Genomic DNA, 23,904 nt, shown 5'->3' on the forward strand with positions numbered 1-23,904 from the left:
TTACCGCCCAAACCTCCCAGACTCCTCCTCACCGTCTCAGCCTTCCTTATGTCGAAAACTCTTTCTCTCAGTTGATTGTGGAAAGCCGGTGGAGTTCAGCGATGGGAACTGTGCGGGGGACTCAGTGTGGATTTTGATGAGCAAATCGGTTCGTCTTCACCGTTTCCTTTTTTCTTGGTAAGTGAGCTCAAGTGACCAACAGCCTCATGCCTTTTAGTGCTTCTACCCTTTTACTAGTCTTGGAATTGACTGTAGACTCGAGTCCTAATTCCAGTCATATGCTTATGTTGAAACAGGTAAAAGACACAATACAGGAAAAACAGGAAGGGACTGAGAAATTCTTTCAGTGAAAGATATTTATTTTTAAACAACGTTGTTTCTGTTGTGGTCTATAGGGTCTGCTAGAAAACTAATTCCAATTTAATCGATTTTCCAGTTTTAACCAGTATTTAATGTTATTTATGTACTTTTCTGAGAAGCAGATTTGTTCCTCAACCCCTGCGAATAGAAACAATTCACTTTTGTTTTATGCTTTTTACATTTTTAAATGGTTGTTTATTCTTAAATTGTTCTGGTTCTACTTTTTTTCTTTCAGCATTAACTAGCTTATGAGGAAAAACACAATCCTAATAACTTGCCTCCGAGTATCTGATTTAACCTACTTAAGTTCCTTCTATACATTATCAATTTTTTCCCCCAATATGATTTAACTAGGAAAAAGAAGCTCACTCTCTCAATATTCAGACACTACTGTAGGAGGTTAGCAGATATGATTACCATAGATCGTATATGTATTGGTTATTTAATTTTGGCCAAAGTGTCTCTTTAAAAATTTTTGTCATTCATATTGTTAGCTTATATTGTCTCCTGGATATACCAATAGTTAATTGCACTTTGGGGTGAGTGAAACCTAGAATTTTAAATGGGCATTTAATATTAGCATGGGATTTATCATTGCACATTGTGGGAATGGTCTGAAGATGAAGATTACTTTAACAGACATTGTTTCTAGAGATAATTTGTTTTCACTGTCCTTATGTATGACTTTCGTTTTTCTTTCATAGCGGTGTAGTCTGCACAAGATGGCCAATCAGAGCAGCTGTCATCATAATGAGTCTATGGGCTTTTTCTACAACAACAGCAACCAAACCAATGATGGCTGGGAGTCCACACAGCTCATTGCGGTGCAGTGTTTTGGGTCATTCTTCTGCTGTTTCATTCTGTTGTCCAATGCCATGGTCATCGCAGCTGTGATCACAAACAGGAGGTTTCACTACCCCTTCTATTACCTCCTGGCCAACCTCGCAGCCTCAGACTTTCTAGCTGGAATCGCATATGTATATCTGATGTTCAACACGGGTGAGGTATCCCGAACTTTGACTGTGCAAAATTATTTTATTCGCCAGGGCTTACTGGACACTAGCCTCTCTGCTTCCCTCACAAATCTCCTGGTGATTGCCCTGGAGCGTTACATCTCAGTCATGAACTGGAAAGTCCACAGTAACCTAACTAAGCGCCGGGTGACCCTCCTTATTGTGCTGGTGTGGGCTATCTCCATATTTATGGGGACTGTCCCTAGCCTTGGCTGGAACTGCATGTGTAATTTATCCCAGTGCTCCACACTAGCACCCATTTTCAGTAGGAGCTACCTAATCTTCTGGTCAGTGTCCAACCTGGTTATTTTCCTAATAATGGTGTCCATATACTTGAGGATATATATCTACGTAAGGAGGAAAACCTTAGTCCTAAAAGCTCATACAAGTGGATCTATGAATCGCAAGAGGACACCAATTAAGCTCATTAAAACTGTGATGACTGTGTTGGGTAAGTTCTTGTTATGTTCCTTTCTGACTTCCCATTGACCTACATGAGGTAGTTACATTATGCAAAACTTTTTTATCCGGAGAAGCCACACGCTGTATTTACTCGGAGAGACATTCCAATTAGACAAACGTTGATGGCAATAACAGGATTTGTTGATTGCCCACGTTTTCTAGAATTAATATAAAAAAATCTTACTGAGAAATACTTATCAACTTTTCCCAATATTCACATCTTCCCCAAGCAAGTCCCTTCATAAGTGCTGAGCACAACATTTTTATCTTTGAATACTACCAGTAATAGTTTAACGATTTATTTGCTTGCCCTCAAGCTCAAAAGGACAGCATTCAGTAGATTCATATTCAACGTCTTTTTTAATGTATATTTATTCAACGTTAACAAATATTGAGTTTGAATGATAATTACTAGGTCCTGTTAGTGGGCGGGATTTAACGTAGAGCATGTTAACCCTCAAAGTTTATTGTCTTTAATTATTGAGGACAGTTAAATTGGCTGAAGTCGGTACTGCTATTGTGTCTGGATAAATAAATACACTGACGTTTACCTTCCTGCTGCACATGGTGTGAATCTCTTGAGTTGAGAAGTGACAGCATTTCCTCATGTTTTACTGATCAGATCAAAGATAAACAACATGGTCTCCACTTGGTTTGTGCAGTAGGATTCATGGTAGCTCAGTGCTGAATTTCAACCACTTCATTGCTATCAGCATAGATTTAAGCTTGAGTTGCATGTCTCTTGTGTGCTTTGTCTTTCACTGGGTTGAACCTCCCAGTATAGTCTGTAAAAGGTGTCGTGGTTTTGGATTTGGAATAAAGCACTGACATTAGGTTGCCACTGATTAAATAGATGAAAGCTTCAGGTCAGAAGGTACCTACTCTAAACCGAAACTGGTGGAGGCGTCTTCCTCCACAAGGCTTTTTAGAGGCTGTATAATTATCTCTCACAGGGAAAGCCTTTGCATTGCCTGGCATCTGAGTGGAACCACCAGTCTGAATGACTTGTGGCTTCCACAGAATGAAGCTTTAAAAACCCTCAAATCTGATGTGCTTTGAGGCAGTGTGCTTCTTTTGGGCCAATTGCTCACACATGTGAATAGCCTACTTTGGCCCATGTTATTGTCTCCTTTTTATATTTTTGAGGAGTTTGTCCCAGCAAGGCACTGGATAATGATGATACATTGTTATGTGGTGAAGCTACTTTGGAGTTTAAAGCATGAAAAAGCTACTGAGTTATGTGTTGGACGTCAGCAAAGATAGAAGATTTCTGATTATGGGTACGGTACTGCATTCCACTTTTGTTTTCTTGTGGCACCAACAGAGACAAAGGTTACATTAATCTGATATGCAATTCCTCTACTGGAAAAGACATAAATTTCCTTAGAATATGTTGCAGCTGAATAGCACACCTACAAAGCCAGAGGCGAGAAGCAGCTGAAAGTAAATTCTTTTGAATATTCTACATCTGTGAAAACACCTGAAATGCTCCGATGATAAACTATTCACGGGCAATGATAAAGCAAGGTCCAGGGAGGTTCCTTTTCTGATAACTACTGAAGGCTATTTGAGTCATTATACAGTTTTTTAAAGGGAGAACTTGAAAAATGACAAATGTTTCTTATTGGTGTTAGTTTATAATTAATAAAATGTTAAGCCCCTGTTTACACAGAATACACTGAGGCAAATGCATAGAAATTCAACAAGTCTGGATTCTGAATGGCCACATGTGCAGCAAATAAGCCCTGCCCTTTCTTCCAGATGTTTTTTATTTTTTTTATTTTTAATGTGATTAAAGGGGATGGCTGCATGCTTTATATGGTATCATGCCTGCTACAGAAGTATTCCCACTTGATGAGGTTTTGTTATAATTATTTTTCTGGCTTTGTTTATCAAATGGGTGGCTTAGTAGAAACATATTGTCTTTCAGATTCTTACTAACGTTCTTTATCTGTTGCTAGCTTGCTTTAATCACAATTGTTCTCTTATATAGCAGTATACTATACAACACTGTTTAGAACGACAAGCCCATACACGCCATCAGCATCTGTTCCTTTATCTTTGCCTCAGCTTGTTCAGTGGCTGGCTATAGACAGGGTTTCATGTCATCCCTAGCTTTCTTTGGTTGAATAAGAACAGCTTCACTGAATGCTCTTTGTGCCACTATTTGTTCTTACTACCCGCACTTTCCCAACAATTTCAAGCTCACTGAACATGTAGGAGCAGATTTGCTGGCATTCTTATGAAATTCAGTAACATGACCCATCACTGGGGTATAACAGATACCTAAAGGATTTACAAGACAATGGCTCCAGTTGATTTGGATAGTGGTTTTGGATTAATGAAAATATGTACATGAATTGACTTTGAATGGAACAGCTTAGATTAGAACTGCCGAAGTTTGAGTAACCAATTAATCCAGCAAAAGTATCTCAGTTTTTTCCTCTTTTATTTTTTTTAATTTTTTCAAAGACCAAATAATAAAAATTGCCTCTAACTTGTTTATAATCGCAAACTAAATTAGGTATCAGAAGATGGTAATTTACATTTTAATAGCTTTATTTTTAAATCAAATAATTGATATCTATCAAGTAATTGTGAAAGACTAAATTTAGATATAGTTTTTATTCAGAGCGTATTACACTTTCAGTTGCATTCTCAGTCTGAATATTTCAGCCTTGGAAAAAAGGTGTCTGATTACTCAAATGTTTGCAATGCTAGCAAATGGTGCATCAAGCAAGATTCCATGTGTTCTTTCTTAAAAATACAATCTCGTGCCCAAATCTATGATAAAGAAGAAAAGGAAAAACAGCAGAAATAACATGGGGACGCATAAATATATTTATTACTTTTAGAGGAATAGTTATCTCACCATTAAGCCTCAAGACTTAATAAAATTTATCTTGGGGATACAAGTGAAGAATGCCTATTAAAGTTTCTCTAAATTTAGATGTCTTAGTAAAAGAAATATTAGCAAAGACCATGTCCTGTTTTACTATTCATCAACTGATGAACAAAGTGATAATTACATTCTAAGCTTTTAGTTGGGGAAAATATATCATTTTCAGACACATCCAACTTTGCATCAGAATTTGAAATACTTCAGATACCAGCAGACATCTTGTATATTTAAAATTCTTTCCAAGAATTTGGCCTTGTCGAGAACCAGTACGTCTTATTTAGCTTAAAATCGTTCAACTGAAGCCCAACTAATGGAGATAAATATATGATTCTTTAATAGTAAAAAATTATTTTTGTCTCTTCTTAAATGTGGAAAATAATCATTGGCCAAGTTGTAGAATGGAATGTCTAGCTCTAAAATGGCTTTGCTTTTGCTTCTTGCAGGGGCTTTTGTGATCTGCTGGACTCCTGGCCTGGTCGTACTGCTAATGGATGGCTTAGACTGTAGAAAATGCAATGTCCTGAAGTTAAAGCGCTGGCTTCTTCTTTTGGCCGTCCTCAACTCAGTCATGAATCCTATCATCTACTCCTACAAGGATGAAGAGATGTGGACCACCTTAAAGAACCTGATGCGCTGTGTCTGTAATGGTACCCGACGACAGAGGTCCTCTAAGGCCAACATTCGTTCGAGCCCCGAAAACAGTAACAGTCTACGACTCTCAGAAGAGAAAAAGACATCCACTCAGGACATGCTAAAAGCCTGATGACTTTGATTTGCTCTGCAGTTGCATATATGAGCATGAAATATTCATTATATACAACTTTGCCTGTGTGGTCAGTGTAGTCCAGAAATCCCACTGGATGTTTAAACATGTTTCGTAGTAGCATGGGACTTTTACAGTTGCACCCTGAAGAGTCTGAACATAGAGACAAATACATTTCTTTCTTTTCATTTTTATTTTTTTTTATACCTCAAACATTTCTTTTTTTTTCCATTATTATATGTATCAGATGATTTTTATATAATGTTTGACAGATTTCAGTGTATGTTCTACTAGCTAATAACTTGTGCGGATCTGTTAATTGCATTTTGATTTGTACAAAACTGTTGTAATGAGTTGTAAATTTTAACTGAATGACAGAGTTTTTTTTTTGTTTGTTTGTTTTTTTAAGAGATGGTGCTTTTGATCAGGAAGGGCTTCCTTCCAAGAGTAGAATTAAGACTAGCCTTGGACTAAATTGCAATGCCAATGGTGAATTACCTTTGTAAATGCTTTTTACTTTAGGCTCAGTTTTAGTCAGTTTTTTGTAGCACTGTATATATTGTTCAGCAACTGAAATTTAATCATTTAGATTCAAATTCATTGTTTTTTGTGTAATTTTTAAATTTTGTGTGTCAGTCAGGCCTATAGATGAAAGTGCTGCTGTGGTGAGGACATCAGCACTTCTTTTGACTGAATTTTGCCTGAATTTGGTAACTGTTTCAAATTAAATTTTAAATACAGCCATTACAAAACATGAACAAAACACAAAACATCCTCTGACAATGCACAATGTGTTAGCTAAGAGCAGCATTTAGACAATGACATGATAAGCTACTACAAGAGAAACATAGCTAAGAACTTAACTTGTACTTGTGCATAAAAAAAGTATCACTTTATTATTATTAATATTATTATAGAGTATATGGTATTGAGAAAATGTGAAAAAACTTAGGTATCTCATATAGCTTTATCTTAGGTTATTCTGAAAGAATATATATATATATTATTATATATTTTACAAAATTTAAGCAGAAGCTATAGAGTAAATAATTTTAGTGCCAGTTTCCCAATCTAAAAAGTCCAGTGGGGACTGGAAATAGGCACAGTAATTAAGTACAAGGCTAGACGTAGTTCATGTAAATGAAACTGATCCCAGAATTAGGCTAACGTTAGATTTGTAGGTGCTAGTATTGCTTATTTCAGCTAGTCCTGTCAAGTCTCAGCCAAAGTGAGTCATGCTGTGGTATCTGGATTCATGTTTTCCCCACAGGATGACATAAGGGTGTCTGAAAACATAAAACAATTGTTCCTGGGATAACACGTCTACTATTAGTCTTTAAAAAAAACGACCAAAGGATTTCCAGTGTAATCTGTCAAGTTTATATCTGTAGTTATCTTCGTAAATACGAGAACAGCACTGCAAACAAAAGCAACAGCAATCAAAATAGAATACCTATTTATGGATAAATTGCAATGTCAACAGCAAATTAAGTAGGCCTGCTGATTGGTTTGTAGACATGGCTTTAAACCTGTTTCGTCTTCCTCATTGTTGGAATGATCTAAAGCATGTTACTTATTACCCCACTCTGATGCAACATACAGTGACGCAGCAGTGGCACACCTGATATTTTTTCAACATTTATTGTGACTGCGGAACATTCTATGCATGCCTTCACGATCTGAAGAGATACAGTGAGAACTTTCACTTAAAGTCCACCTTTACTTGTCCAGCCATGTTCAAAAAGGGCTGACGTGAGTCTTGCACATGGCCTTGAGCAACTCTGCATGTGAGACACTTTGGATTGTCACATACACCTCCATAAACAGGATGATTCACACTTCCGTTGAGGACAGCAATTCCAGACAGATTACCCCTTAGTGCAGAGTAAAGGCCTCTGGTCTACAGCTTTGTCACGTCACTGTTATAAACAGGAAATGTATCCAAACCACAGACAAGTGCCTTGTTAAAGTGGATGTGGGTCATCTGATGGTTTGATTGCATCTTGGGATTTCAAGGTGAACTGGTCCTTTTCACATCTAGTCGACTCAGGATTTCCTGCACTCAAGACGTTGTTGATTGACCGCAATGAGGGAATAATTGAGAGAAAATTGGGCTGTTTCTGATTACTATGGGATACGTTGCACTGGGCAAAAAATGAGTGCAAGCACAAAAAGTGCATATTCTTGAAAATATCAGCAACCTCAACATCAGGTGTTTCAACACAAATAAACAGTAGTCTTAATACTGAATGTCCCACAACCTTGAAGAAAGTACTGGAAACATAACACAGAGTTAAAAAAGGAAGTGTTCCCAGAATATGAATGTTTAATTTTTGTAAAAAACAAATACTGTCTTCCTCCTATTTTGATTCATCAAGGATGTTCAATGATTAAAGTAAATATGTTACATTAAGGACACACTGGTTATATTATGTATACAGACTATAATGACAAGCCACTGGTTTTGTTTTAAGGGTCCTAAACATTTACATGCTAAAGGAAGTGAAATGTAAATAGAAGTCTGTGTTTATCCTGCTGAAAACCCCACTTTTCTGCTGTAGTGCTAGACTTTGTAATTAGAATTAGAATTTATATTGCTAATGCTGTTAAACCATAAGAACATTTAGCACTATTAGGTCTATTTTGGGTCTGGGGGAAAATATTTTATTTGAATAGTTACCAGCTGGAGCCTTCCTCATGTCTCTCACTTTATAACACCCAACTATTTAGTCATTGGTGTTTAAATGTTTCTGACATTTTGTAATCTAATCTTTTAAATTAATTGATTTTTGTTGTTTTAATTATATGTTTACTGTAAATAAATTCGGACTGTACTCCTGATATGTGGGTAAGTGAATACCATTTTGCTTGATTCCAGGTGTATCCGTAGTTAGGAGAGCATGCAAAATTATAGTATTGTGACCAAACTTCTCAGATCCTAATAAAAAATATCGCATTTTTGCTGAAAAATGTTTGTATTATTCTTGAAATAAGAAATTCAAGAAACAGTGACAAAAGTATCACATTTTTCTAAGCTCTCAGAATATATCTCTAACATCTGCCTTACAACAAAAAGCAATGCTGTATTTTAATTGGCTTCAAGAAGGAGTTCTAATGGGAAGGGGTTGCCAGCTTGATGTAAACAGTTTTAACTTGGCAATTTGACTTTCCCTGAACTCTAGCAAACAGGCAATATTTTCTCAGCAGCCACCCAACATCAACAACTGCTCAGTTCTCATTTGTGTCCTGTAAACCCAGCAGTTATGTTACTCTGTAGTCATGCTGTAAATAAAGTGTATTTCAATTCCAGTAAAACATCACAGATGGGAGCAAATGTAGTTCCGGTGGTTTATGGGCAGTTGGCGCTGTGTAATTGTGTGAAGCTTTTTATTAAGCTGTCTTAGAATAAAATACAGATTAATTGAGTATGACACTATAATGGAATACATTATTTCACTATGTGTGGAAAAATTGCTGGAAATCTGCTGAGGATATAGGGGGCTAAACAAACTAATGTTAGCTGAAAACTAGGGTGACCAGATCTTAGATGGTGAAAAAGAGGACGCGTCTCCGAAGGGGGGTGGGGGGGGGGTAGTACTGACGTGAAGACCAATTAAATGTTTACAGAGAAGGTTATCGACCAATAACGGTAGCTCTACAGTCAGACCGTCCAATCCGATTTTAGGCTACTTTACCACGCCCCCTTCTCACTCAAGCGAACCAAACGGAGTGGGGAGGGGACTAGTTTGTGAACGAAACGCTTCTCTAAATTCTATGTAAGCTCTAGAAATCAAAATCCCGGGCGTTTGTGAAATTCCGCCCCGACATTTTTTAAGTCTAAAAAAGAGGACATGTGGTCATCCTATGAAATCATGCTGCATTCGCTGGCTACAGATGGTAACTAAATCAGATTAGCATTAGCAAAGATAGTAGTTGTATTCCTGTTCACCAAATAATGGTTACTCATATTCTTATTGAAGTAAATAAAGGTGCAAAAGTACATAAAAAATTATGCATAATATTTAAGATCCAAATTTGGCAAAGCCCGTTTGAAAATACCCAGGAAAGTTTAAAACCATCTGTTCACATAAGCTAATTTATACCTGAGTAACTGTTACTGCTGCTGTCTGATACTGAAATTGTCCATCAACAAAACAATTGCTGCTTATATATTACTGCCCAGGATAAAAAAATAATTTATCCTGTGTCCTAGCTGATTTTCTTTCTACAAGTCAATTTTAAAATGCAAAGAATGTTTACACATTTTTAATTTAGCAGTGACATCAGCACAAGTGCCAAAGAAAGACAGCTTGAAAAAACACACTTTGTGACGGAGAGGCTGTCTGTTGTTGTGGTTTGCCTGCTCTTGGTTCTGAGGTTAACTTCAGTAATGCATTAATGGTTTGATATGTTCAGGAAGTCTGCAGACAAGTGGGTGAGCTACACTATAGTGCACCTTTATCCATTCTTACTCCACACAGAAGGGCAGTGATTTTTTTTCCCCTATTCTGACTAGATGAACACTTAAATGTAATGCAGATTCTGACAAATTGATATCATTGCAATATAACTGCCAATTAGCTATTCTATATATATATATATATATAGTCTCAACCACAGACACTGCACCCACAAGTTGACTCCCTAGAGCAGGGGTGTCAAACCAAATCCACGGAGGGCCGTGTGGGTGCAGGTGTTCTTTCCAACCACGCAAAAGCCCTACACTACTGAAAGTCAAGATCTATTGATTAGATCCAATGATTAAAAACAGGTGGAATGAGGTGTGGCTTCTGCGTGGTTGGAAAGAAAACCTGCACCCACACGGCCCTCCGTGGATCTGGTTTGACACCCCTGCCCTAGAGTGTTTCACGTTGCGAGACTAGGTTCACATCCTCTAGCATCTCCCCAAAAACTGAGTTGGGTGGATGTGCATTGTTCAGTGCAATATAATATGCCAAGCAGGATCAAACACAGACCCATTTCACAAGGATATGTTATACCAATAAAATATTGCTAATTTGCATGTCTACTACGCTGGCATAATATTTATTTTGCTTGTGTGGAAATTATGTACACACTTGAATCAAATGTTTTTAACACACCGGTTTGATCTGTGCGTATAGTCACCTTAAAATTTTAAAGATATAAACAAATGCTTTCAGGTTTATTACTCTAATACTGATCATACTGAGAAGTGTTGTATTGTTTAGAAATAACGCTTGAGACTTGCTGAGCTTCACTGAAGCTGAAGGTGAGTTTGGTTCTCCTTAAAGTAGCAGGAGTAGTGGTGATTTTAGAGCGCTGCTGGGCTGATTGAATAATTAGGGGGCTATCAAGGCACAAGGAAAGTGGACAGCAGTCAGCCCCTGTTGGCTAGGTCAGTCTCTGCCATGCTCCCATTCTGACCAGTTATTTATTATGGCTCTGTGGTACAGACTAGCTTTCTCATTCATTCAGGTAAGTCTTCCTCATACTTTTTGTGTGTGTGTGTTTGAAATTATGTAACATGTATTTCAAGGAATACTCCTCCAATACTCCTAATCGGAATCTACTACATCTGCACCACATTGTCAGTTACTACAGACAACTTAATTTCCCTGTGGATGTAAATGAATTTTAAACGGCATATTTGAGAAATAATTTATATTCAAAGCCAATGGACTTTTGTCTTATTTGCTAAATATGACTTCATCTAATTTACCCAGGAACTGAACCCTGTGGTTTTGTCTACCAGGATGTTTGAGGTAGATTTTTAACTGCGATGGTGTATGGGGTTTTCACCTTGAAACAATGTAAATGTATGTATGCAAATCTATGTATGTTCCACTATAGATTGTTAAAGCGATTAAATGGAGTGCAGGGAATGTTTTAAGGTGGGCTTGTGAAAAAAAAAAGTATGTGTCATGATTTTTTTAGGTTTCCATCCAGGTATCAAAAACTGAAGGTTGGCATGACTTGGATAATAGTGAATATGACTGTTGGCCAATAATGGAACCAAATGACTACAACATGATCAGCTGTGGTGGTAACTAAAATGTGTTGAATTGAGTTTGTTAGGTGTCCCATTTTCTCTGTATAATTGAATCAGTTTTGAACACCAGGAAACTTTTGTGTTTTTCAATGATTTTCTTTTGACTTTTCCCTGAAATTCAACTAGACTATCACATTAACGCTAAAACATATCTCCAGAAAAAGTAATAATTTTATGGCAATTTGTCAGGAAATTAAATACATGAAAACATGCATTGAATTTGCACTGTACTGTTTATGTACCTTATTAAATGGAACTGTTAAATATCTTCCTCTACACATACACACACATGCACATTTGCACACACTCACACAAAATGAATCAAATTCTGTTTTCACAGGCTTAGAAATGGCCTGGGTGCAGCGCCCTCCAGAGAAAGTCACAGATGGAGAGGAGTTTAATGTTACCTATTCAGTCACTGCCTCAGACTCCTTTTATGAATATGCAGTCAAAAACAGGATCTTCCAGTTTGGGTGAATAATCTTTGTCCAGCCAGGACAAAACATGTCAGACTAATATACTTTGCATTTGAAAATCACTTTGATGTCAGTAATCTTAGATGACACAAAATACAGTGATTTCATTGAATTTGCAAGGCTGCAGATACTGTTACTCAGCAAACCCTGATGTTATTAATGACAAGGAATACAATACTGTGCAAAATGTAAGGCAGTCAAGAAAACTAATTTCTGCAGCAATTGTGTTTTACCTACATAAGACAATTACAGTGAATACATAAGAATAAACCTATACCTACTATATTGTAGAAATATATTTTGTTTTAAAAATATTTAAGAATACAGTTTTGGTCCAATTTTTTTTTATCCCACACATGCTTGATAATTAAGAAAATATTGTGCACTTGAGTCAAATCTCAAAGTTGATTTGCAAACACATATTGTCTCTCTAATGCCTCAGTTCTGTTTCCAACAGTAATGCTTCAGAGGCTAAAAGATTTTGCTATGAACACGAGTGTCCCAACAACTGGAACAGTGCGAATGAGCACAACTGCTGCGTGTACCATGCCAACGTCCACTCCTGCCCACTTGCTTTTATGGTCAGTGTATTGTTTTGTTACAGTATGATGTACTCTTCAGAAGATATGGCTTTATTGTCAGTATTCATGAGTATTCATACAGGGCCAATATCAGCAGAAAATACCCATACGATTAAAAAGAACTGCCCCTTTCTAGCCAGAAATGGCACACATAAATGTGTGATGTTTTAGCCTGTTTTAATTTCTTCATGTGCCTTAAAAGAAAACCTTACTAATTTAAAGCGGTGTTCCAGTCTGAACATTAATATGTTATGTTTTGTCTTATCACAAAATATTAGCTTCAGCTTTCTTTTTGGTTTCCTTATCATGTGACATGTAATTTCTGTCATTTCAGTAATACCCTTTTTACTGATAAGGGTGCAAACTTTTAAGGTGCAAACCCTATTCCCCATGGGTCCCTGCAGTATGGTTTCATGTTTACCTGATATTCTTTTAATTTGCATATGTGGATGCAGCGAATACATTTTCTCACAGACCAGTTTTCGGAAGTGTGCCTTGTCTCTTGCATGAAGAAATTTCTCCAGAATCTTTTACATTTTTAACAACATTATGCAGTGTAGAAGGAATCCTATTCTTTTTTCTATTTTATATTGAGAAATGTGATTCATTATTGAATTCATTATTTGAATTGGCAATCTTTCATAAAATGGTGAATCCCTCCCCTTCTGACAGACTTGGCCACTGTGAGATGGTTTTCTAAACCCAGTCAAATCACAGACCAGTTGCCATTTAATCTAGTTTGTATTTATTTGTTTATTTTGACTTTATTTGTAGTATTACACAACTTTACCAGTCTGTTTTTTTGCCCTGTCCCAACATTTTTTAAATGTGTTAAGGCAACAAATACAAATGGGCATATCATTTTTTCAACATTTGAAATGTTTTCTTTGTTCATTTATCAGTTGTGTGTAATTTATTTGCACACCATTACATTCTGTTGTTTATTTGTTTGTTTTGAAGATTTTGTATATTTTTTTTGTTGTTTTTCATTACATGTTTTTTTATATGAAAGATTTCACATCTTGGTTGTACTGTACAATTATTTAACTGCCAGAAATGACATAACATGATTGACAGGTACAAACAGTGTAGCTATGTTAAAACACTCTTGCAGCATTGTGAACATTTAGTGACTTGGCCTGTTAACTACAAAGTTTGTTCGCTCACCACACAAACACCACCAGGCTCGGAAACTCTTTTGCGACTGACGGTGAACTGGTGTTGGAGCTGACTTTTAACTCCAGCACACTTAAACATTCAACCCAACTTCACTTGCACCATATCCCCTTCCATTCTCTTTTTTGACTGAATTAATTTTAACGACTTCACTTTATGTTAAAGTAATTGAAAGGTAACACATTCAGTTGGTTTACAGAGAGCCATGGGGATCTGTGGCCCTTGGATCCCAGACGATGGGGAGATTGTGACCCATACAGTGTCTAAAGCAGGCAGAATGAGTCAGCTGCTCTGGACCTCCAAGGTGATGCTACTTTAAACATATTTCTTTGTATACCATGAGAAGATAACAGGTGATGTATTTGGTAATAAATTATAGTAATTCTGATATACTAAAGGTTTTTCAAATATATGTTATCAGATGATATTTGCATGTCTAATGAACACACGAATGCTGTTTTATTTTTTTTTTCAAATCAAACTGAAACAAATTAATCCAATGTATATTTTTTATGTGTGATTATTAAAGGTAATAAAGCTATTATAATATTATTGTATCTTGTAAATCTTTACAAGATTTACAGGCATTTTAGGTGTAGTAATATGTAATTAGAAAAATAGGTGAGATAGTTAAGAGCAGTTTATTAATCAAACCACAACAATTATATAGACTATTCCTGATTCCCTATATACAGGTGGTGCTTGTCCATTTGGGACTGACGTCTGTGATCGCTCATATCAAAGTGGGGCAGATGCATGCTGCCCTGGAGTCCAAAGTGCTCGTTATTAGTGCTCAAGGTTGGTGTAAGCTTCTTATCATTGTCCTTAAATTACATTTGTTTGTCAGTACTGTGGATTAGAAAATTGTACTCATTCTCACTGCCTTTCTCTCTGTGTGGCTTAGTGTGTGGAAATGATATCTGTGAGCTAGAGGAGAGCTGTCTGACTTGTCCTGCAGACTGTGATGTATGTCCTATGGCCATGTCCATCAAGGTGGCTATTTGGCTCCCACTGACCTTGTTCTGTAGCTGCTTTATCTCAACTGTGGTGGTGAGAAAGCACATAAAATACAGAGAAGAAGCTTATACACCAAGGAAAACACACAGTATTTGTAGTGGTTTTGATAGTAGTAGTAAAGTACATTTTTACTGTTATTATGTTATCATTCAACTTCTCCCTAGTGGCTGCAATACCAAAAGCAAAAGATGTTTTGGGATGAGAGCTGGGTCATCAATTACAGTAACATTTTATTTGGTAAGGGACCAAATGATAAGTTATATAAACCCATTAGCCAAAATATTAAAATGACTCTGCTCATGTGGTGATATTATGTTTTTGAAGGAAAACAGGGGACTACACTCTGTAAGAGTTAAAACTGCACAATGCACCTCTATGGTCAGTGGATCGGAAAAAAATGACAGTGAGTGTCAGTGTAGAATCAAGGAAGTCATTTTAATGTTATGGCCAATTGGTGTAGATTTTCTTGTGGAATTTTTTCAATGCTCTGTCAGCTCTAAAATATAACCCTAAAATTCACAAGACATTCTAAATTTATAAACAGAAAGTCCAGTACTTTGTATGTGGGAGTATGCATAAGCCCCTCAACCTCCTGCTCCCTTCTTATTTGAACAAGAGATGTTTCCTCAATAATCTACTATCTGGTTAGATTTTGGGGGGGGTGATCATTTCATGGAAAAATAGAAATATTAATATTTACAGAAAATCCTGAAACCCAGTTTTTCAAAATATGGTAACAGCTGTTTGTGCCTTCAAAGGCAAGGCATGTTACATGGGCTTCTGTAGCACCACAAGTCTACAACCAGTGCAGAGCATTTCTAGCATCAGCCGAGCCACAGATGGCACAGTGTGCACAGTGGAAAACACCACCTTGCAATCCAGCTTCATTCAGCCAGCCATCGTGTGAGTACCAGAAGTTTGTTGTGTCCTTAGGCATTCAAATCTGCCCAGAATCTTATTTTCTTATCTTTCTTGTTAGTAATGGACAGACAGTAGCTGTGAAGCACATCAAGAAGAAACACTTCACTCTTTCCAAAACTATTCGGAAAGAGGTGAAGGAGGTCAGGTATGAAAGTGTCTTAATTTACGCCTTAGATAGATTGTTTGTAAAACATAATACCCACAATATTAGATTTCCTGAATCATATTTCATATTGTGACATACCTGTGCCTGAAAAAACATCACTGTAATTTAAGATGAATAAATAACAAAAGAAAAATATTGATATAAGTCTATTGGGAAATCTGCTGTTAAAAAATTAGCGATAAGAGAGTCAGCTCATACCTAAACACTAATAACTTCAAAACGTCTGCAAGATGTAGCACTTATACCTGCCTTATACATTCCTTGAATTACACATTTACATTCATTTTCTGAACTGTTTTCACAAAAAGTTTTTTCTAAACTAGGGAACTAGACCATCCAAACCTGACCAAGTTCATTGGAGGCTCAGTTGAGATACCCTTCGTTAGCATCATCACAGAGTACTGTCCAAAAGGAAGCCTTGCAGATGTTCTTTTGAATGAAGATATTCCTATCAACTGGGGCTTTCGGTAAATAATTCTTAGATTTTCTTCATAAAGGCTGTATTCTTTATTTTTACTTTTAATTTTCCCTATTTGTAATGTTTTTATGTTTTTATGTGGCAAAGGTCATTCAGCCAGAGCCGATACTGAATAAACATGTTCATAAATATATGTCATTCCGAAATCTTCAGAAATGTTTGAGGAAAAAAAAAACTTATTCCACTCAAATATCCGCATAACAATCTGAATAAAGATAAATTTAAAAAACGTTAATTTAAGCATAATATATCAATCAGTGGTTAGAAGAAAAGCAAAAAATGAGTTTTTCTGACAAAAAAAAAAAAATTAAATATGCACTCTCCTTCTGTCTGTCTTGTTCTCTCAGTTTATCCTTTGCTACTGATGTTGCTCATGGGATGGCTTACTTGCACCAGCACAAGATGTTCCATGGGCGGCTTCACTCTCACAACTGTGTTGTTGATGATCGTTGGGTCTGCAAAATATCAGGTAAAAAGTGTACATTCATCATTTCAGAATTGTTTTCATTTAATTTTTGTGGATTGTTCTCATAATGTACGATGTTGTGATCCGTGATTCGTGATTATACAGACTATGGTCTTATGGCCTATAGAAAAGAGGACTCTGAAGCACTGAGACACACTTTCCACTGTGAAAATCTTTACCGCATTTACTTAGCCCCAGAAGTTTGGCTTGGCAGCACAAGTGCCACAACAGCTGCAGCTGACGTATACAGGTGAGACTGATTTGTTACTTATTACCAAATACACAAGTAATTAAACAGTAAGAGATTTTGTTGCTGGTTTGCTCCGGTTAGTTATTAACAAATCAACTGAGCAAATAATTGTTCACTTAATGGTATATATATATATATATATATATATATATATATATATATATATATATATATATATATATATATATATATATATATATATATAGTGAAATCCATTATCCAGTTACTTATATACTGCTCAGTATACAACTGGATAAACACAACTTCGGTCTGTCAGATCCTTATAGTTGTCTGTCATCCAGGTATTCTGTTAACACATTTGCACAGCTCTTAGGGAAAGTTTTGGGAAAGTACTATGTATAAACTATTTCAAACAGGCACTTGGCCTAGATGCAAATTTGTGCTGCAAATATTCTTTCAAAATTGTGATGTTTTCATCTCATAAATCAGTTCAGTAAACTGAACCTTGAGTGTTAAAGTGTGACAGAAAAGGCTTATCTCCAAAACAAACATTGTGTAAAGGGACCTTTTGTTATTTTTTATGTACATCCTGGAGTCTCCTCAAATAAAGGATGTCATGTTGTCAGTGGCTTGAAAATGATCTTGTTTTCTCTTCTCTTTAGCTATTCCATTATCTTAGTGGAGATAGCCACACGTAATGACCTTTTTCCTGTAAGTACCTTGGGATACTAGAAATAGTGCTTGAAACGTTTGTGTAGGTAAATCTAATAGTAAGTCTGCATCATTAATGAAACAGGAGCAGACTGATGCTATAAAGCTGGATATTATGTGGCGACCTCCACTTCCTGAACTTCAAGCTGGGAAATCAGACAGTGACTGCCCCCACCAAGGAGCGTATTGTGAGGTTTGTAACAGACTTTTGAAGCAGAGGTATTATGCAAGTCAGAACATTCCCTATGGTAACTAATTGTATAACTATTTCTACTCAAGTGTGCCCTTTGTTATGTCTTCCAAAATACATATAAAAAATACAACACAAATAAACCCCACCACCTCTATTGAAACATACCTCAAATATTCTCCCAATAAAATAAAAAATTACTTCAAAACAGACCAAGGGGAGCCACAAAGCATGCTGGGAGTTATCCCGGAGTCTCTAGCAAGTCCAGACCTAGATCCTGTGGCCACTGAAACAATATATTGTACATTAAAGATAATACTTGTGACACAACAAATAAGAGAATAGCAAACAACATTGTTAAAGAAGTTGTAGCAAAGCCGTTGTGTATTAGATTATATAGTTAAGAATGTTGCTTAGCATCTGGAATATCTAAATAAATGGCTTGTACAAGTCTGATTTCAATCATGTTTCCCATGAGGCAAATTAACCTCTGATGTTTTGAATGTCTCTCTGATATCATCGAATATAGTCAAGTGATTTGATAAAAGCTCTTTTACCTTCTTATGTACAATACAATCCTGAGTAGCTTATCAAGAAGTGCTGGTCCCACAGTGCCACCACCAGGCCAACATTTGAGCAGGTGAAAAAAATGCTTGAAAAAATGAACCCGCACAAAGACAGCCCTGTTGACATGATGATGAACCTGGTAAGAGTCAGCACAAGCGTGCATTTCCCCAAAATTTCCTCTCATTTATGTATTAATATCTACATATTTTTTTTTCTATTTGAAGTAAGTAACAATATTCGGAGCATGACATATTTTTCTCTTCTAGATGGAAAAATATAGCAAGCATCTGGAGGCTGTAGTGGCGGAGAGAACACAAGATCTTCTTCAGGAAAAGCAGAAGACAGACAACTTACTTTACAGTACTTATAAGATCATTTGTCCTCAGCTCTCATTTTCAGTTCACAGAATAGGACTTAATTCTTAAAATGGCTAGAGAAATAGACCATTGTCTTAAAGTGCTATCTAGTGTAAGGATGACGTCATTGTGCTATGGCCTTACAGAAAGCATAAGAAATATAATTATATTCTTTTGTTTATTTGCGATTTCTCACTCAGGTCAAATCCTGTGTTTTATACAGAAGTGTCTTTTTGCGTTAAAATAAACATTTTATTCTGAAATGTTTATGTTTTAAATTGTGTGTGCAGGTATGCTACCTAAACCTGTGGCTGATGATCTTAGACAAGGATGTACAGCGAAGGCCCAAAGCTACTCCAATGCCACAGTTTATTTCAGGCAGGTGTCAAATCTATCAACAGTGTGGGAATGACTGCAAAGCATTTTTTACATCCTCTTCACATACATTTATAGATAAATTTAGTACAATTATTTATTACAATACATAGTGTTCCCACACATGTAAGTTAAATGAGAAAGAAAACAGTAGACAATAAACATCATTGTATACCTATAAGACATGTTGATTTCATTAAGATTAAACTGTGTTTGATATTCCTGGGCAGTGACATAGTAGGATTTACCCAGCTCTCGAGCTCCAGCACCCCCCACCAAGTTGTGGATTTCCTCAATAAGCTCTACTCCACTTTTGATGACATCATTGACAACTATGACATCTACAAAGTGGAAACTATTGGAGATTCTTGTGAGTGTGAATACAAGGATGCTATTTTGGTTTCCATAACACACACTGGGAGGTTTTCCCAATGTTGTAGCATTAATGTCATCATATAATGGTAGATAGGATGATTAGGTCTCACTATTTTTGAACATAAAAAATGATTATACTACACAATGGCTTTATATTTACTTTCTTGCAGATATGGTAGTGTCTGGTGTTCCAAATGAGAATGGCATTCGTCATGCAGGTGAAATTGCCAGCATGGCCCTGGATTTGATCAGCATTTGTCATGCATTTAAAATCCCACATAAGCCTGCTAAGCAGCTGAAAATACGGGCCGGCATCCATTCAGGTCAGCATAGTCTCTGTAATGGACATGGATACATTCAATATACACTTACTGTCCCCTTTATTTATGCAGTTGCTTTTATGCAGCTATGTACTACAGGTATATCTGTCTGTGTATATATATATATATATATATATATATATATATATATATATATATATATATATATATATATATATATATATACATATATATACACACACACACACATATATATATATATATATATATATATATATATATATATATATAAACCTGTAGTACCACAGGATATGAACATAATTGCATGTTTACATTTTTTCCAAAAATGCCAGAGTGGTTTGACACAATGCAAAGATGTATTTACCTTGTCTCAATGTATGTTTGCCCATCCTAGGCAGCAACTAGGGCATTAGCTGCCCTAACACCTCTGAGACTGGTTTGAGATGATTAGAGAAGCCAGGAAGTTGGATGTTTATGGTGTGTAAAGCCATGTTTGTGTTTGGCTGTTATAGGTCCTGTGGTGGCAGGAGTGGTTGGCACTAAAATGCCACGGTACTGTTTATTTGGGGACACTGTGAACACAGCTTCCCGCATGGAGTCCACTAGTGAAGGTACCAGAGCAAAGGAAGACCTGTAGACACAAGGTTAATGATTATGACAGCCGCAGAGGTGGTGCTGTGTGGACTGTGTGTGTTTGCTTTTGATAAAGAAAGATTTCTGGGATGGGATGGAATTACAATATAAAGTTTACTTTTTTTTTTGCTTATATCAAATGTTGTCAGTGATCTTTTGCCAGGTTTTAATGGGGTGCAAAGTTATTTAGACTTTTAGAATGTATTGACTTACAAACATATACAAATATCTTACAAAGAACAATTATTAACAGTTAATTTCATGAAAAATGTCATGCATCTGTCTTTCTGTAGTTCCTGGTTATGTGTCCCATTATGTTAATGACAGCATCAATCCTGTTAAATGACCTGTCGAGCCCTCTCTCCAAAGAAACTGGTGAGGTTTGGTTCTTCAAGTTTTTTTAATCAGTCACCAAGAAACACTCAATTTAGACTGAGGGGGCTACATTGGACTATCTCAGAAACTTGTGTAATTCTTACCTGACCGGGTCTGTGCTTTCATTAAGGTGTGGGTATGTTTACCAATTACTAGAGATATGATAGGTTCTTGTATTACGCTGAATGATACCATTTTGTAAATTAATGTTACAGTTATACTATACTTTGTCATTTTTCACAGATCATTTTTTAGTTATCTACTACATTAATAATACACAATGCACCTGTTTAACTCTTTAAGTAAAACTAAGAAAAATAATAATTATTTCATTCATATCTCTCATTTGACAGCTTTAAAAATTCAGTGTAGTGAATCTACAGCTGATCTGCTTCAAACTCTTGGAGGATATGTTTTAGTATGCCGTGGCACTCTAAATGTGAAGGTAATCTATTTTGTGTTATCCATACTGTTTTTATCATTAAACATTCATTCATTCATTCATTGTCTGTAACCACTTATCCGGTTCAGGGTCGCGGTGTGTCTGGAGCCTACCCGGAATTATTGGGGGCAAGGCAGGAACACACCCTGTGTATATATTACACATTCCTATTTACTTTTCAGATACTTACTTTAGATACTTGGCAAAGATGAATACATCATCCTATTAAGAATTTAAGAAAACTGAGTGTCTGAAGGCTCTAGCTCAAATTGGACATTAATTAGAGCTGGGCATCAGCTGGCTCCTGACTTTCTGCTTCTCCATCCTCATTCATTATTCACAAGCAAGCAGAACCCCCCTCAGTATTTTAAGAACAATGTCCTTCTGTAGGCCATAGGCTATTGCTAAATGCTGGGGATTTACTGCTTGTCTGTAACTCTTTGTTTACAGGGCAAAGGTGAGATGAAGACTTGGTGGCTGGAGAGAAAAGAAGGCCCTGTGGATCCTCTCCTTTCAGATGAATAGGGACAAAGGCCTGTCCCAGTTAACTACTAACCTCACTTTCCTGATACACTACCGTCTGCCTTGCTCATAGTTCTGTATTAGTAAATGTACAGTGGGAATATCATCTGCCAGATATAGAGTAGACATAGGCTGCTTGGCTGTGCTATTAATCTATGACAAACTGTGACACAAATTATTGTGTACATGAAGGTTTTTATAAAAAGATGCATAACTTTATGCAATTAATTACTATTTTCCATTCTTTGTTATGACCCAGATTCTTTAGGAATAGCCTGTTAATATTATATGGCTTTTTGATGTTGATAAGTAATACTTAATACTTAATTCAGTCTTCAAAATTAAAAGCCTGTGAATATAGTAATACTTTAACACAATATGATGTATTTGTCTTAGTAAAACTATGAAAAACTGATAATAAATAAATATCAAATATCCAAGCATCCAAGTATATGAAACCAGTAATAAATAAATATCAAGTATCTAAATTAACTAATTTCTAAATTAAGCGCTGATTATAAGCCTTATTACAGTGACCTCAAAATGTATTTGGACATTTGACCTGATATACTTGAAACAACCATACAGAGTCATTATGTCACTGAATTTAGTATTTCCTGTAAAATCTGAACAGTTTTTCCAGATGTTTTTTCCTATAACCCCATGTTATAAGGCATGTACACATCCTCCCCTCCATGTTTGGTACCAAACTTGATTTTACTGACTTGTAAAAGTTGAACTTGACTGTTCTGAGTGATTTGTTTCAAGGTTCCACCCTTTTTTGAGGCACACATATTTAGGCACCGTCTGTTAGGAACCACCCATTTTAAGGCTCCCCCATTTTGTTTTCACACCTGTTTATAGAGACCCTTATTTATGCTCTTTCATTTTGGTACTTCACCCATTTTGAGATTCCACCCATTTTGGTACCACACCTGTTTAAAGCCTTCAAACACTTCTTGTGCCACATCTGTTATGAGGCACCCTCTTTGAAGTATCCCTTGTTTTGGCACCTCACCTGTTCTTAGGATGTGCTCAGTGTTGTTACTACACCTGTTTTCAGGCACTCCTTGTTATAAAAGACACCACTTTAGTGACACACCCATTTTTAGGCACCGCCTGTTATGAATCACCTGTTTAAAGGCTCCTACCCTTTTGTTATCACACTTTTTTTAGACACCCCGTTATGAGGCACCTATTTAAATCAAACCACATCTACCCGGGGTTTGGTACCACACCTGTTTATAGCCTCCAAACTCTTCTTGTGCCAAACCTGTTTTTAGGCACCCCCTGTTATGAGACACCAGCTTTGATGTTTTCCATGTTATAAGCTCTCTATATTAAAAGTCCCCTTTTATGAGGCACCCATTTTATAGCTCCACCCATTTTAAGCCTCCCACCCATTTTGGTACCATACAAGCTGCCCCCCCAATTTTTGTACCAGACCATTTTGGGAACACCTGTTTTCAGGCGCCCTCTGTTTTAATGGACCTGTTAAGCAGCCACACCCATTTTGATACCACACTCATTTTTAGACTCCTCCTGTTATGAGGGATCCATGTTAAGTCTTCCTCCTGCTTTGGAACCACACCCATTTTCAGGTACCCCATTATGAAGTTCCTGTTTTAAGGCTGCCCATTACCCCACATTTTGGTATTACACACTTTTTTAAGAAACTCCAGCTATGAGGGATTAATTTAACGGCTCCCACCCGTTTTGCAACCACACCTGTTATAAGACCGTTATATCAACCCCATCCCCACTTTCCTAGATTTGGTACCACTCCTCTGTTAAGGCTCCACTCAGTTTTTTTGCCACACACATTGTACTCTTTTTTAAAGTTTCCCCAGTTTTGGTTTCTCACCTGTTGTAAGGCTGTGCCCTGTTTTAGTACTACACCAGTTTTCAGGCACCCCTGTTATAATGGACCCCATTTTGGTGACACACCTGTTTTTAGGCACCCTCTGTTAAGAATCCACTCTTTTAATGCTCCCTCCCTTTTGGTACTACACCTGCTTATAGGTACCTTCTGT

General features: G+C 36.6%; 2 protein-coding genes across 5 annotated transcripts; both read left to right on the forward strand.

The window, feature by feature from the left end:
- lpar3 (lysophosphatidic acid receptor 3) lies at positions 1-8,458 on the forward strand. Its single transcript, XM_066647308.1, has 3 exons — positions 1-177; positions 1,065-1,824; positions 5,181-8,458. Exons 2-3 carry the CDS (start codon positions 1,083-1,085, stop codon positions 5,498-5,500), a joined length of 1,062 nt encoding a protein of 353 aa, XP_066503405.1. The 5' UTR covers positions 1-177; positions 1,065-1,082; the 3' UTR covers positions 5,501-8,458.
- Positions 8,459-9,233: 775 nt separating this feature from the next.
- Positions 9,234-22,159, forward strand: LOC136672097 (atrial natriuretic peptide receptor 2-like). 4 transcript variants are annotated; one of them, XR_010795767.1, is made up of 25 exons: positions 9,246-9,397; positions 11,206-11,298; positions 11,417-11,525; positions 11,872-12,004; positions 12,465-12,588; positions 13,964-14,068; positions 14,460-14,562; positions 14,669-14,814; positions 14,946-15,018; positions 15,540-15,684; positions 15,761-15,847; positions 16,192-16,335; positions 16,694-16,815; positions 16,918-17,062; positions 17,686-17,734; positions 17,820-17,927; positions 18,511-18,630; positions 18,758-18,851; positions 19,138-19,225; positions 19,453-19,592; positions 19,768-19,920; positions 20,412-20,543; positions 20,826-20,907; positions 21,261-21,352; positions 21,800-21,843. XR_010795767.1 is itself a non-coding variant. In XM_066648044.1 (24 exons), exons 3-24 carry the CDS (start codon positions 11,489-11,491, stop codon positions 21,872-21,874), a joined length of 2,382 nt encoding a protein of 793 aa, XP_066504141.1. In that variant the 5' UTR covers positions 9,234-9,276; positions 11,206-11,298; positions 11,417-11,488; the 3' UTR covers positions 21,875-22,159. The 4 variants fall into 4 exon arrangements, 2 of the variants coding, with proteins under 2 accessions (XP_066504141.1, XP_066504140.1); XR_010795766.1 differs by having other exon boundaries at positions 20,412-20,510; XM_066648044.1 differs by lacking the exon at positions 20,826-20,907 and having other exon boundaries at positions 9,234-9,276; positions 20,412-20,510; positions 21,800-22,159.
- Positions 22,160-23,904: the final 1,745 nt, after the last annotated feature.

The sequence above is a fragment of the Hoplias malabaricus genome, chromosome 16, assembly GCF_029633855.1.
Source record: "Hoplias malabaricus isolate fHopMal1 chromosome 16, fHopMal1.hap1, whole genome shotgun sequence".
NCBI classification, from domain to species: Eukaryota; Metazoa; Chordata; class Actinopteri; order Characiformes; family Erythrinidae; genus Hoplias; species Hoplias malabaricus.